At 42.3% G+C, this 14,377-nt stretch overlaps 1 protein-coding gene across 1 annotated transcript; it reads left to right on the forward strand.

Annotated features, from left to right (window-relative positions):
• The first annotated feature begins 467 nt into the window (after nt 1–467).
• Nucleotides 468–10,186, forward strand: arl5a (ADP-ribosylation factor-like 5A). Its single transcript, XM_061926143.2, has 6 exons — nt 468–871; nt 5,435–5,495; nt 5,571–5,718; nt 8,318–8,401; nt 8,516–8,667; nt 9,760–10,186. Exons 1-6 carry the CDS (start codon nt 826–828, stop codon nt 9,806–9,808), a joined length of 540 nt encoding a protein of 179 aa, XP_061782127.1. The 5' UTR covers nt 468–825; the 3' UTR covers nt 9,809–10,186.
• Nucleotides 10,187–14,377: the final 4,191 nt, after the last annotated feature.

The following is a 14,377-nucleotide window of genomic DNA, read 5'->3' on the forward strand; positions in this document are numbered from 1 at the left end:
AAATAAAGTCATTTTGTGAGAATAAGTTTGTGCTATTATTAGAAATAAATACATCTATTTTTTACAAGAAATGAAATACATAATTCTAGGAGAATAAAGTGGAAATACGACAAGAACAATATTCATAACAGATACTTTTTCTGTCATATTCCAACTTTTCCAATAAAACGTCCAGTCTTTTGGAGTAAAGTTGGCATAAAAAGTTAATGTTTATATTTGATGACGTGTTTCATCACGAGTCATGAAGTGATCACGTGTCTTTTTTTAAATTTCACTTTCACTTTCACGGGCTGCAGTGAAACTTGTGTTCACGCATTTTTCCACCTCAGTTTTACTTTCACTTTCTAATGTCTGGGGTTACGTCCAATAAGAATGTGATGATGACATCATTCAATAAACGCTTGTGGTTTTGCCAGTTATGACGTCGTTTTTCCTCGTCGGGGTGACAGGTGAGGCCGCGCCGAGTCGAAGGTCACGTGACACAGGTGCTTTAGTGCGCGCGACTCGACACAGTGCAGGTGGGAGTTTGTGCGGAGGAGCGCATGCGCAGTGAGTGACAGCCCGTAGTGCTCTCAGCTGACAGCGGCTAACTTTAGCCACACAGTGCTAGCTAGCATCAGCGCACTTAAGCCCACCAAAGTGTCTCATTTGGCCGCAGAAGTGTTAAATTTGTCCGCCAGGGCAGCTTAGTGAGTGGCGGCAAGTGCAGCATGGCGGCTACGTTTGACAGGCTTGGCAGGCTACGTAGCTAACTAGCTAGCTGCTTAGCATCCAGGCTAACGAGCGGCGAGTTGTGACGCGACACTTCAGCTCCAGAGGCCAGACATGGGAATACTTTTCACCAAACTGTGGCGGCTTTTTAATCACCAAGGTAAGGCCAACATTATTTCAACAACGCAGACAAAGGCGAGCTAACGGGCCCGTGCTAGCTCTGTGCTAGCTGTGCTTTTTACACCATGACGTCATCACAACACCTTTTTACACCATGACGTCATCACAACACCTTTTTACACCATGACATGTACGACAAGCAGTAGAAAATGAATAGATGGATTTACGTCATCATAACACATACGGTATGCGTAACGATAATCGCACAGATACCGTGTGTGATAACAATGATAATTGTACAGATACTGTACATAATGATGATAACACATGTAGTAATGATAATTGTAGAGGTACTGTACTTAATGATAACACATGTGCGTCATGATAATTGTACAGATATTGTACATAATGATAACACATGCAGTAATAATTGTAGAGATACTGTACACAATAACACATCAAATCAAATCAAATCAACTTTATTTATAGAGCACATTTACAATTTACCACAGGGGTAGCCAAAGTGCTGTACAATGAGCAGGTTAAAAGATAAAACGAGTACCGAGCAAACACAACACAACACAAACAGAACACGATAAAAAATAAATAATTAAAATAGAATTAATAAAAACATAAAAAACATAAAAACAGGATCACAGCAGGTGTATTATGGGGCGCCATTGCAGGATGGATATCACTCAGTGTTAAAAGCCACGGAACAAAAGTATGTTTTTAAGAGAGATTTAAAAACAGGAAGAGAGGAGGCTTGTCTAACACTCAGGGGTAGGTCGTTCCAGAGCTTGGGAGCAGCAACGGCGAAAGCTCTGTCACCTCTAAGCTTCAGCCTTGTGTCAGGGACCGTCAACAGCAGCTGATCGGCTGATCTTAAGGATCGGGTGGGGCAGTAAGGCTGAAGGAGGTCGGAGAGATAGGTTGGCGCGAGGTTGTTTAGACATTTAAAAACAAATAAAAGGAGTTTAAAATGTATTCGGTAACGCACAGGGAGCCAGCGAAGGGACGCTAAAATAGGGGTGATGTGCTCACGTCTGCGGGTCTGTGTTAGCAGACGAGCAGCAGAGTTCTGCACGAGCTGCAGGCGGGCGAGGGAGGCCTGGCTAATGCCTACATACAGGGCATTACAGTAATCAAGACGAGTCGAGATAAAAGCGTGGATTAATTTCTCAAGATCATGTCCTGATAGAAGCGGTTTCACTTTCGCTATTTGGCGTAATTGATAAAAGCTTTTTTGAACGACGCTGCTGATTTGTTTTTCGAATTTAAAATCTGAGTCAAACTTTACCCCCAGGTTTGTGACAGAGTCGCTGAGATACGGGGTCAGAGTGCCGAGGTCAATGTTGGGGGAGGGAGAGCGACTTGGACCGAACAACATAACTTCTGTTTTGTCTTCATTTAGGCTCAGGAAGTTAGCTGAAAGCCAGACTTTGATGTCGTGCAGGCAGTCAATAAGACGTTGAACCGTGTTATTTTGTGCCATGGGAAAATAAATCTGGCAATCATCGGCATAAAAATGAAATGCAATACTGTACTTCCTAAAAATAGAACCAAGGGGGAGAAGGTAAAGCGCAAATAAAATTGGGGCAAGGATTGAGCCCTGGGGGACCCCATGTGGTAAAGGAGCTGTGGACGACATAAAACTGTCTACTTTTACACAAAAACTCCTGTCGGTTAGGTACGACCGGAACCAGTTGAGGGCGGCGCCCTTAATGCCCACACAGTTCTCAAGACGAGTGATTAAGGTGGCGTGGTCGACGGTGTGGAACGCAGCAGACAGATCTAAAAGCACCAGGACAACATATTTACCAGAATCAGTGGACAGGAGGATATCGTTAAAAACTTTTAGAAGCGCTGACTCTGTGCTGTGGAGGGCTTTAAAACCGGGCTGGAACAGCTCAGTGATACCATTATCCTCTAAGAAGGGCAACAACTGACTGTAGACAACCTTCTCTAATATTTTGGAAATGTATGGAAGATTAGAGATAGGTCTGAAGTTAGAGAGGAGAGAGGGGTCGAGGCTGGGTTTTTTAAGTAGAGGTGGTACCACTGCATGTTTAAACTCTACTGGAACTATTCCAGAAGAGAGGCTACTATTGATAATGTTAAGGACACTTGATCCAATAGTAGCAAGTACCTCCTTAAACAGGCGAGGTGGGAGGGCATCTGCAGGAGAACCAGAGGGCTTCATATGACTAACTGTGTCACTTCAAAAAGAAAAGGACACCGGCTCAAACTGATGGAAAACAGAAGAGAAATGCAGAGGAACAGAAGGGTCATATGAAGGCTGAGATAGACTGGCTCTAGTTGACACAATTTTGTCAGTGAAAAAATGGAGACAATTTTCACAGAATTCAAAAGAAGCATCAAAACCAGCAGATTTGGGAGCATCAATGACAGTGTTAATAGTTTTAAACAGAACTCTGGGGTTGTTACAGTTAGAAGATATCATCTGAGATAGATATATATTCATTTCTGCTTTTATGATAATTGTAGAGATACTGTACACAATGATAACACATGTAGTAAGGATAATTGTACAGATATTGTACATAATGATGATAACACATGTAGTAATAATTGTAGAGATACTGTACATAATGATAACACATGTAGTAATGATAATTGTAGAGATACTGTACATAATGATGATAACACATGTGCGTAATGATAATTGTAGAGATACTGTACATAATGATGATAACACGTGCGTAATGATCATTTTAGAGATACTGTACATAATGATGATAACACATGTAGTAATAATTGTAGAGATACTGTACATAATGATAACACATGTAGTAATGATAATTGTAGAGATACTGTACATAATGATAACACATGTAGTAATGATAATTGTAGGGATACTGTACATAATGATAACACATGTAGTAATGATAATTGTAGAGATACTGTACATAATGATAACACATGTAGTAATGATAATTGTAGAGATACTGTACATAATGATAACACATGTAGTAAGGATAATTATACAGATATTGTACATAATGATGATAACACATGTAGTAATGATAATTGTAGAGATACTGTACATAATGATAACACATGTAGTAATGATAATTGTAGAGATACTGTACATAATGATGATAACACATGTAGTAATGATAATTGTAGAGATACTGTACATAATGATGATAACACATGTACTAATGATAATTGTAGAGATACTGTACATAATGATGATAACACATGTAGTAATGATAATTGTAGAGATACTGTACATAATGATAACACATGTGCGTAATGATAATTGTAGAGATACTGTACATAATGATGATAACACATGTAGTAATGATAATCGCACATGGTGTACCTAATGTGATGGGTGAGTGCAGATTACAGGGAAGATGATCATTAATAAAGGGAGGACTTTTGCTGAGTGCTCAGTAAATGAAGATAATTAACATCAACCCAGCGTTGTCACAAGTGTAAAAAGAAGTGAAGCAGTGTAATAGAAGTGTGAGGTTGGTGAACAAACAGTCTTTTGAAGGAGGAGAACTGACTCCCAGGTGTGAGCCCTTCGTTCATTTGAATTCATTTCAATGTGAATTCCTGCTGTTTGAAGCTTTGAACCGGAAGTAAAAGTGCTGTTTAGGAGATATATACTGTATATTCCACTTTTACATTCATCGCAAGACATGGACGATCATAAAATTGATTAGTAAACGTCAGTAATGGATAATAGATTTATTTATTGTAAATAAAGAAATGAAGACCGTTCTAAAATGTGTCTGAGAGCAGCGAGAGATCTGACGAGCTCCTTTACTAAAGAACACTTATGTTCCAATTTGGCACACATTTACATTCATTTAATAAATGCGGGTATTAATTTAACTGTTTCATATTACAAATACACTGTTTTTTAAAGTTGCAAGTGATGAACGTTTATTTAGTGAAACGAAAAGAAATGTAAAACTGCATTAATATACCTACTATTCATGTTGTTCTGTAGTCCAGAATATATCTACTATTCATGTTGTTCTGTAGTCCAGAATATACATACTATTCATGTTGTTCTGTAGTCCAGAATATACCTACTATTCATGTTGTTCTGTAGTCCAGAATATATCTACTATTCATGTTGTTCTGTAGTCCAGAATATACATACTATTCATGTTGTTCTGTAGTCCAGAATATACATACTATTCATGTTGTTCTGTAGTCCAGAATATACATACTATTCATGTTGTCTGTAGTCCAGAATATACATACTATTCATATTGTTCTGTAGTCCAGAATATACATACTATTCATGTTGTTCTGTAGTCCAGAATATACATACTATTCATATTGTTCTGTAGTCCAGAATATACATACTATTCATGTTGTTCTGTAGTCCAGAATATACATACTATTCATGTTGTTCTGTAGTCCAGAATATACATACTATTCATGTTGTTCTGTAGTCCAGAATATACCTACTATTCATGTTGTCTGTAGTCCAGAATATACCTACTATTCATGTTGAAATGACTTTTAGTGCAAATGAATGTGAACAAAGCACATAGTGCAGAAACAAAAGTGCATGAGCCAGATCACTAAGTCTTCTTCCTGTTCTACCTTGCAGAGCACAAAGTCATCATAGTGGGTCTGGACAACGCAGGCAAGACCACCATCCTCTACCAGTTGTGAGTACACCTGCTCTTTGAACACACCTGGCAGAAGTACCTGCAGGACGTGAGTAAGGTCTTGTCTCCATGCAGCTCCATGAACGAGGTGGTGCACACCTCACCCACCATCGGCAGCAACGTGGAGGAGATCGTGGTCAACAACACACACTTCCTGATGTGGGACATCGGGGGCCAGGAGTCGCTCAGGTCCTCGTGGAACACCTATTACACCAACACCGAGGTAAACACCTACTCCACCAACACCCAGGTAAACACCTACTCCACCAACACCGAGGTAAACACCTACTACACCAACACCGAGGTATACACCTACTACACCAACACCGAGGTAAACACCTAGTCCACCCACACCGAGGTAAACACCTACTCCACCAACACCGAGGTAAACACCTACTCCACCAACACCGAGATAAACACCTACTCCACCCACACCCAGGTAAACACCTACTACACCAACACCCAGGTAAACACCTACTCCACCAACACCCAGGTAAACACCTACTCCACCAACACCCAGGTAAACACCTACTACACCAACACCGAGGTAAACACCTACTCCACCAACACGGAGGTAAACACCTACTACACCAACACCCAGGTAAACACCTACTCCACCAACACTGAGGTAAACACCTACTACACCAACACCCAGGTAAACACCTACTACACCAACACCCAGGTAAACACCTACTCCACCAACACCCAGGTAAACACCTACTACACCAACACCGAGGTAAACACCTACTCCACCAACACCGAGGTAAACACCTACTCCACCAACACCGAGGTAAACACCTACTCCACCAACACCGAGGTAAACACCTACTACACCAACACCGAGGTAAACACCTACTACACCAACACCCAGGTAAACACCTACTCCACCAACACCGAGGTAAACACCTACTACACCAACACCGAGGTAAACACCTACTACACCAACACCCAGGTAAACACCTACTACACCAACACCCAGGTAAACACCTACTCCACCAACACCCAGGTAAACACCTACTACACCAACACCGAGGTAAACACCTACTACACCAACACCCAGGTAAACACCTACTCCACCAACACCGAGGTAAACACCTACTACACCAACACCCAGGTAAACACCTACTACACCAACACCCAGGTAAACACCTACTCCACCAACACCCAGGTAAACACCTACTACACCAACACCGAGGTAAACACCTACTCCACCAACACCGAGGTAAACACCTACTCCACCAACACCGAGGTAAACACCTACTACACCAACACCGAGGTAAACACCTACTACACCAACACCCAGGTAAACACCTACTCCACCAACACCGAGGTAAACACCTACTACACCAACACCGAGGTAAACACCTACTACACCAACACCCAGGTAAACACCTACTACACCAACACCCAGGTAAACACCTACTCCACCAACACCCAGGTAAACACCTACTACACCAACACCGAGGTAAACACCTACTACACCAACACCCAGGTAAACACCTACTCCACCAACACCGAGGTAAACACCTACTCCACCAACACCGAGGTAAACACCTACTACACCAACACCCAGGTAAACACCTTATTTTATTATGTGGCCTGACACCTTATTTTATTATATGGCCTGACACCTTCTTTTATTATGTGGCCGGACACCTTATTTGATGTGGCCTGACACCTTAGGCCTGACACCTTATTTGACTCCATCAACACCCAGGTAAACACCTACTACACCAACACCGAGGTAAACACCTACTCCACCCACACCCAGGTAAACACCTACTCCACTAACACCGAGGTAAACACCTACTCCACCAACGTCCAGGTAAACACCTACTCCACCCACACCCAGGTAAACACCTACTCCACTAACACCCAGGTAAACACCTACTACACCAACACCGAGGTAAACACCTACTCCACCAACACCCAGGTAAACACCTACTCCACCAACACCCAGGTAAACACCTACTCCACCAACACCCAGGTAAACACCTACTCCACCAACACCGAGGTAAACACCTACTCCACCAACACCCAGGTAAACACCTACTCCACCAACACCGAGGTATACACCTACTCCACCAACACCGAGGTAAACACCTACTCCACCAACACCGAGGTAAACACCTACTCCACCAACACCCAGGTAAACACCTACTCCACCAACACCGAGGTAAACACCTACTCCACCAACACCCAGGTAAACACCTACTCCACCAACACCGAGGTAAACACCTACTCCACCAACACCCAGGTAAACACCTACTCCACCAACACCGAGGTATACACCTACTACACCAACACCGAGGTAAACACCTACTCCACCAACACCGAGGTAAACACCTACTACACCAACACCCAGGTAAACACCTACTCCACCAACACCGAGGTATACACCTACTCCACCAACACCGAGGTAAACACCTACTCCACCAACACCGAGGTAAACACCTACTCCACCAACACCCAGGTAAACACCTACTCCACCAACACCGAGGTAAACACCTACTCCACCAACACCCAGGTAAACACCTACTCCACCAACACCGAGGTAAACACCTACTCCACCAACACCCAGGTAAACACCTACTCCACCAACACCGAGGTATACACCTACTACACCAACACCGAGGTAAACACCTACTACACCAACACCCAGGTAAACACCTACTCCACCAACACCGAGGTATACACCTACTCCACCAACATTGAGGTAAACACCTACTCCACCAACACCGAGGTAAACACCTACTCCACCAACACCGAGGTAAAGGACTTGACTTTGTCCCAGGTGATCTTAAAGGTGTCTTCTCTTGTAGTTTGTCATCGTGGTGGTGGACAGCACAGACCGAGAGAGGATCTCCGTCACCAAAGAAGAGCTCTGCAAGATGTTGGCACATGAGGTGAGAAGGTCACCTCCCACCTCCCACCTGTCACCTGTCACCTGTCACCTGTCACCTGTCACCTGTCACCTGTCACCTGTCACCTGTGCTAACTGACATGTTGGTGCCCTGTAGGACCTGAGGAAGGCGGGACTTCTGGTCTTCGCCAACAAGCAGGACGTGAAAGGTCGCATGTCCGTGGCCGAGATCTCCCAGAGTCTGCAGCTGACCTCCGTCAAAGACCACCAGTGGCACATCCAGGCCTGCTGTGCCCTCACCGGAGAAGGGTGAGTGGCCTGCAGGGGTCAAAGTCACCTTTATTGAGGGCCACATCCTCTTCATAGGGCCGCTTTTTACAGTGTGTACATTTCAACTTAGGACCATTTGTATTCACAACTTTTTTACAACTCGCTCTCAAGTCTTAAGTCAAGGTGACGAGCAGATAATCAAGCGTGACACGTAAAGTAATGTGGCAGGCCACTTAAAATAATGTAGTAAAGTAATGTGGCAGGCCACTTGAAATAATGTAGTAAAGTAATGTGGCAGGCCACTTGAAATAATGTAGTAAAGTAATGTGGCAGGCCACTTGAAATAATGTAGTAAAGTAACGTGGCAGGCCACTTGAAATAATGTAGTAAAGTAATGTGGCAGGCCACTTAAAATAATGTGGTAAAGTAATGTAGTAATCAAATAAGGTGTCAGGCCTAAGGTGTCAGGCCACATCAAATAAGGTGTCCAACCACATAATAAAAGAAGGTGTCAGGCCATATAATAAAATAAGGTGACAGGCCACATCAAATAAGGTGTCAGGCCATATAATAAAATAAGATGTCAGGCCACATAATAAAATAAGATGTCAGGCCACATAATAAAATAAGGTGTCAGGCCACATAATAAAATAAGGTGTCAGGCCACATAATAAAATAAGGTGTCAGGCCACATAATAAAATAAGGTGTCAGGCCACATCAAATAAGGTGTCAGGCCACATCAAATAAGGTGTCAGGCCACATAATAAAATAAGGTGTCAGGCCACATAATAAAATAAGGTGTCAGGCCACATAATAAAATAAGGTGTCAGGCCACATAATAAAATAAGGTGTCAGGCCACATAATAAAATAAGGTGTCAGGCCACATCAAATAAGGTGTCAGGCCACATCAAATAAGGTGTCAGGCCACATAATAAAATAAGGTGTCAGGCCACTTCAAATAAGGTGTCAGGCCACATAATAAAATAAGGTGTCAGGCCACATAATCAAATAAGGTGTCAGGCCACATCAAATAAGGTGTCAGGCCACGTCAAATAAGGTGTCAGGCCACATTAAAAGATGATGTTGTCCTGGGCTTTGAGTGTGACCAGGTGCTATGTGCCTCCCTCAGCCTGTGCCAAGGTCTGGAGTGGATGATGTCACGACTGCATGTCAGATGATGAGCCAGGACGACCCCACCCTGCGCGTGGTCTTGGTCTTGGTCTTGGTCTTGGTCTTGGTCTTGGTGATCCTCCATGGACATGGACTAACATGGACATGGACATGAGGATGAATAAAAGTAGAAGCTGTGAAGTGTCAGGACTCTCTTGGACTAAGAAAGCTCAACTGTGAGCTTTTCTTTCCAAACATTCTGCACGCTTTTCCTGTCCACCACAAGATGGACGTCCTGACTGACGCCTTCTTCTGGACCCGTGGCCTTGCAGTATTAGTGCCCCGGCTGCAGATGGTGTATTTGATGAAGTATTGTTTGAAGTTGGTGTCTGCAGCTTCTCCTTCTTCAGACCCTGGACATTAAATGCTTTTTATCTCACCATCAACATTCTTCTTCTTCTTCTTCTTCTACTACTACACCTGTCAACATGTCACCTGCCCTACACCTGTCAACATGTCACCTGTCAACATGTCACCTGTCCTACACCTGTCAACATGTCACCTGTCAACATGTCACCTGCCCTACACCTGTCAACATGTCACCTGCCCTACACCTGTCAACATGTCACCTGTCCTACACCTGTCAACATGTCACCTGTCAACATGTCACCTGTCCTACACCTGTCAACATGTCACCTGTCAACATGTCACCTGCCCTACACCTGTCAACATGTCACCTGCCCTACACCTGTCAACATGTCACCTGTCCTACACCTGTCAACATGTCACCTGCCCTGCTACTGAACACTACACCTGTCAACATGTCACCTGTCCTACACCTGTCAACATGTCACCTGCCCTACACCTGTCAACATGTCACCTGCCCTACACTTGTCAACATGTCACCTGCCCTGCTACTGAACACTACACCTGTCAACATGTCACCTGTCCTACACCTGTCAACATGTCACCTGCCCTACACCTGTCAACATGTCACCTGTCAACACGTCACCTGTCCTACACCTGTCAACATGTCACCTGCCCTACACCTGTCAACATGTCACCTGTCAGCATGTCACCTGTCCTACACCTGTCAACATGTCACCTGCCCTACACCTGTCAACATGTCACCTGTCAGCATGTCACCTGCCCTACACCTGTCAACACGTCACCTGTCCTACACCTGTCAACATGTCACCTGCCCTACACCTGTCAACATGTCACCTGTCAGCATGTCACCTGCCCTACACCTGTCAACATGTCACCTGTCCTACACCTGTCAGCATGTCACCTGCCCTACACCTGTCAACACGTCACCTGTCCTACACCTGTCAACATGTCACCTGTCCTACACCTGTCAACATGTCACCTGTCAGCATGTCACCTGCCCTACACCTGTCAACACGTCACCTGTCCTACACCTGTCAACATGTCACCTGCCCTACACCTGTCAACATGTCACCTGCCCTGCTCCAACATGAGTGAACGAATGCCTTCAAGTAGTCCAGTAAGTAATGAGAATAGTTTAATGCTGGACATGAAAGTCCAGAAAAGGAAATAAATGTAAAGGTGAAAGTGAAGCATCCACCTGCTGAATCACAACACAACACAACACAACACAACACAACACAACACAACACAACACAACACAACACAACACAACACAACACAACACAACACAACACAACACAACACAACACAACACAACACAACACAACACAACAATCGACCTTGAAGGTGAATACAAATAAGAGTCAATTAAAAATAGAAATCATTTAAAAAGTTTGATATTTGAGTGCAGTCTGTTGCACGAGCATTAAAACAACTCCCAGAAAAGGAACCGATCAAAAGACTCTATTCGTTGGTGAAAGTCCCATTTCTATGTTGCACACACAACCTAATCATTGCAAACTTTATCATTAGTGACTTTGTAAACATTTGACTTTGTCATGAACTTCTTTTAAATACATGTTGTTATTAATAACCACACAATATTACACTGTAACAACACAGTAATACACCGTAACAACACAATATTACACTGTAACAACACAGTAATACACTGTAACAACACAGTAATACACTAACAACACAGTAATACACTGTAACCACACAATATTACACTGTAACAACACAGTAATACACTAACAACACAGTAAAACACTGTAACAACACAATATTACACTGTAACAACACAGTAATACACTGTAACAACCCAGTAATACACTGTAACAACACAATATTACACTGTAACAACACAGTAATACACTGTAACAACACAGTAATACACTAACAACACAGTAATACACTGTAACCACACAATATTACACTGTAACAACACAGTAATACACTGTAACAACACAGTAATACACTGTAACAACACAGTAATACACTGTAACCACACAATATTACACTCTAACCACACAGTAATACACTGTAACAACACAGTAATACACTGTAACCACACAGTAATACACTGTAACCACACAATATTACACTGTAACCACACAGCAATACACTGTAACAACACAGTAATACACTGTAACAACACAGTAATACACTGTAACTACACAATATTACACTGTAACAACACAGTAATACACTGTAACAACACAGTAATACACTGTAACCACACAGTAATACACTGTAACCACACAATATTACACTGTAACCACACAGCAATACACTGTAACAACACAGTAATACACTGTAACAACACAGTAATACACTAACAACACAGTAATACACTGTAACCACACAATATTACACTGTAACAACACAGTAATACACTAACAACACAGTAAAACACTGTAACAACACAATATTACACTGTAACAACACAGTAATACACTGTAACAACCCAGTAATACACTGTAACAACACAATATTACACTGTAACAACACAGTAATACACTGTAACAACACAGTAATACACTAACAACACAGTAATACACTGTAACCACACAATATTACACTGTAACAACACAGTAATACACTGTAACAACACAGTAATACACTGTAACAACACAGTAATACACTGTAACCACACAATATTACACTGTAACAACACAGTAATACACTGTAACAACACAGTAATACACTGTAACCACACAGTAATACACTGTAACCACACAATATTACACTGTAACCACACAGCAATACACTGTAACAACACAGTAATACACTGTAACAACACAGTAATACACTGTAACTACACAATATTACACTGTAACAACACAGTAATACACTGTAACAACACAGTAATACACTGTAACCACACAGTAATACACTGTAACCACACAATATTACACTGTAACCACACAGCAATACACTGTAACAACACAGTAATACACTGTAACCACACAGTAATACATTATAACCACACAGTAATACACTAACAACACAGTAATACACTGTAACCACACAATATTACACTGTAACAACACAGTAATACACTAACAACACAGTAATACACACAATATTACACTGTAACAACACAGTAATACACTGTAACAACCCAGTAATACACTGTAACAACACAGTAATACACTGTAACAACACAGTAATACACTGTAACAACACAATATTACACTGTAACAACACAGTAATACACAGCAATACACTAACAACACAGTAAAACACTGTAACAACACAATATTACACTGTAACAACACAATATTACACTGTAACAACACAGTAATACACTAACAACACAGTAATACACACAATATTACACTGTAACAACACAGTAATACACTGTAACAACCCAGTAATACACTGTAACAACACAGTAATACACTGTAACAACACAGTAATACACTGTAACAACACAATATTACACTGTAACAACACAGTAATACACAGCAATACACTAACAACACAGTAAAACACTGTAACAACACAATATTACACTGTAACAACACAATATTACACTGTAACAACACAGTAATACACTAACAACACAGTAAAACACTGTAACCACACAATATTACACTTCAATGTCTTCCTGCATGTTTCAACTGACTGTAGTGGACTTTGTCTTCAGCCTGTTTGGGGCCACTGAGACTTCCTTTAGGGCCCCAGACTATGCTGACACTGGTTACCTGCCAGGTGAGTCAGGAGAAACAAGTCAGCAGGTGAGGGACTAAAACAACAACACACTAGCTGAGGGATTAAAACAACAACACACTAGCTGAGGGACTAAAACAACAACACACTAGCTGAGGGACTACAACAACAACACACTAGCTGAGGGACTACAACAACAACACACTAGCTGAGGGATTAAAACAACAACACACTAGCTGAGGGACTACAACAACAACACACTAGCTGAGGGACTACAACAACAACACACTAGCTGAGGGACTAAAACAACAACACAGCAGGTGAGGGACTAAAACAACAACACAGCAGGTGAGGGACTAAAACAACAACACAGTAGGTGAGGGACTAAAACAACAACACACTATCTGAGGGACTAAAACAACAACACACTAGCTGAGGGACTGCAACAACAACACAGCAGGTGATGTCAGAGGAACAGAATGAAGCAGGTGTGCCAGTCCAGGATTAGGAGGGATGTACGTTTCCATAGCGACACGCTCATCCTCCAGGAGGAGAAGGTGACGTCTTGC

This window comes from Nerophis lumbriciformis, linkage group LG31 (genome assembly GCF_033978685.3).
Source record: "Nerophis lumbriciformis linkage group LG31, RoL_Nlum_v2.1, whole genome shotgun sequence".
NCBI lineage: Eukaryota > Metazoa > Chordata > Actinopteri > Syngnathiformes > Syngnathidae > Nerophis > Nerophis lumbriciformis.

Excerpts from the sequence above, each read along its gene's own strand:
- arl5a (XM_061926143.2), top strand. The coding sequence starts at position 826 with ATGGGAATACTTTTCACCAAACTGTGGCGGCTTTTTAATCACCAAG. Across the intron at positions 5,496-5,570 it reads ACCACCATCCTCTACCAGTT|CTCCATGAACGAGGTGGTGC; the intron begins GTGAGTACACCT and ends GTCTCCATGCAG. Across the intron at positions 8,668-9,759 it reads TGTGCCCTCACCGGAGAAGG|CCTGTGCCAAGGTCTGGAGT; the intron begins GTGAGTGGCCTG and ends TGCCTCCCTCAG.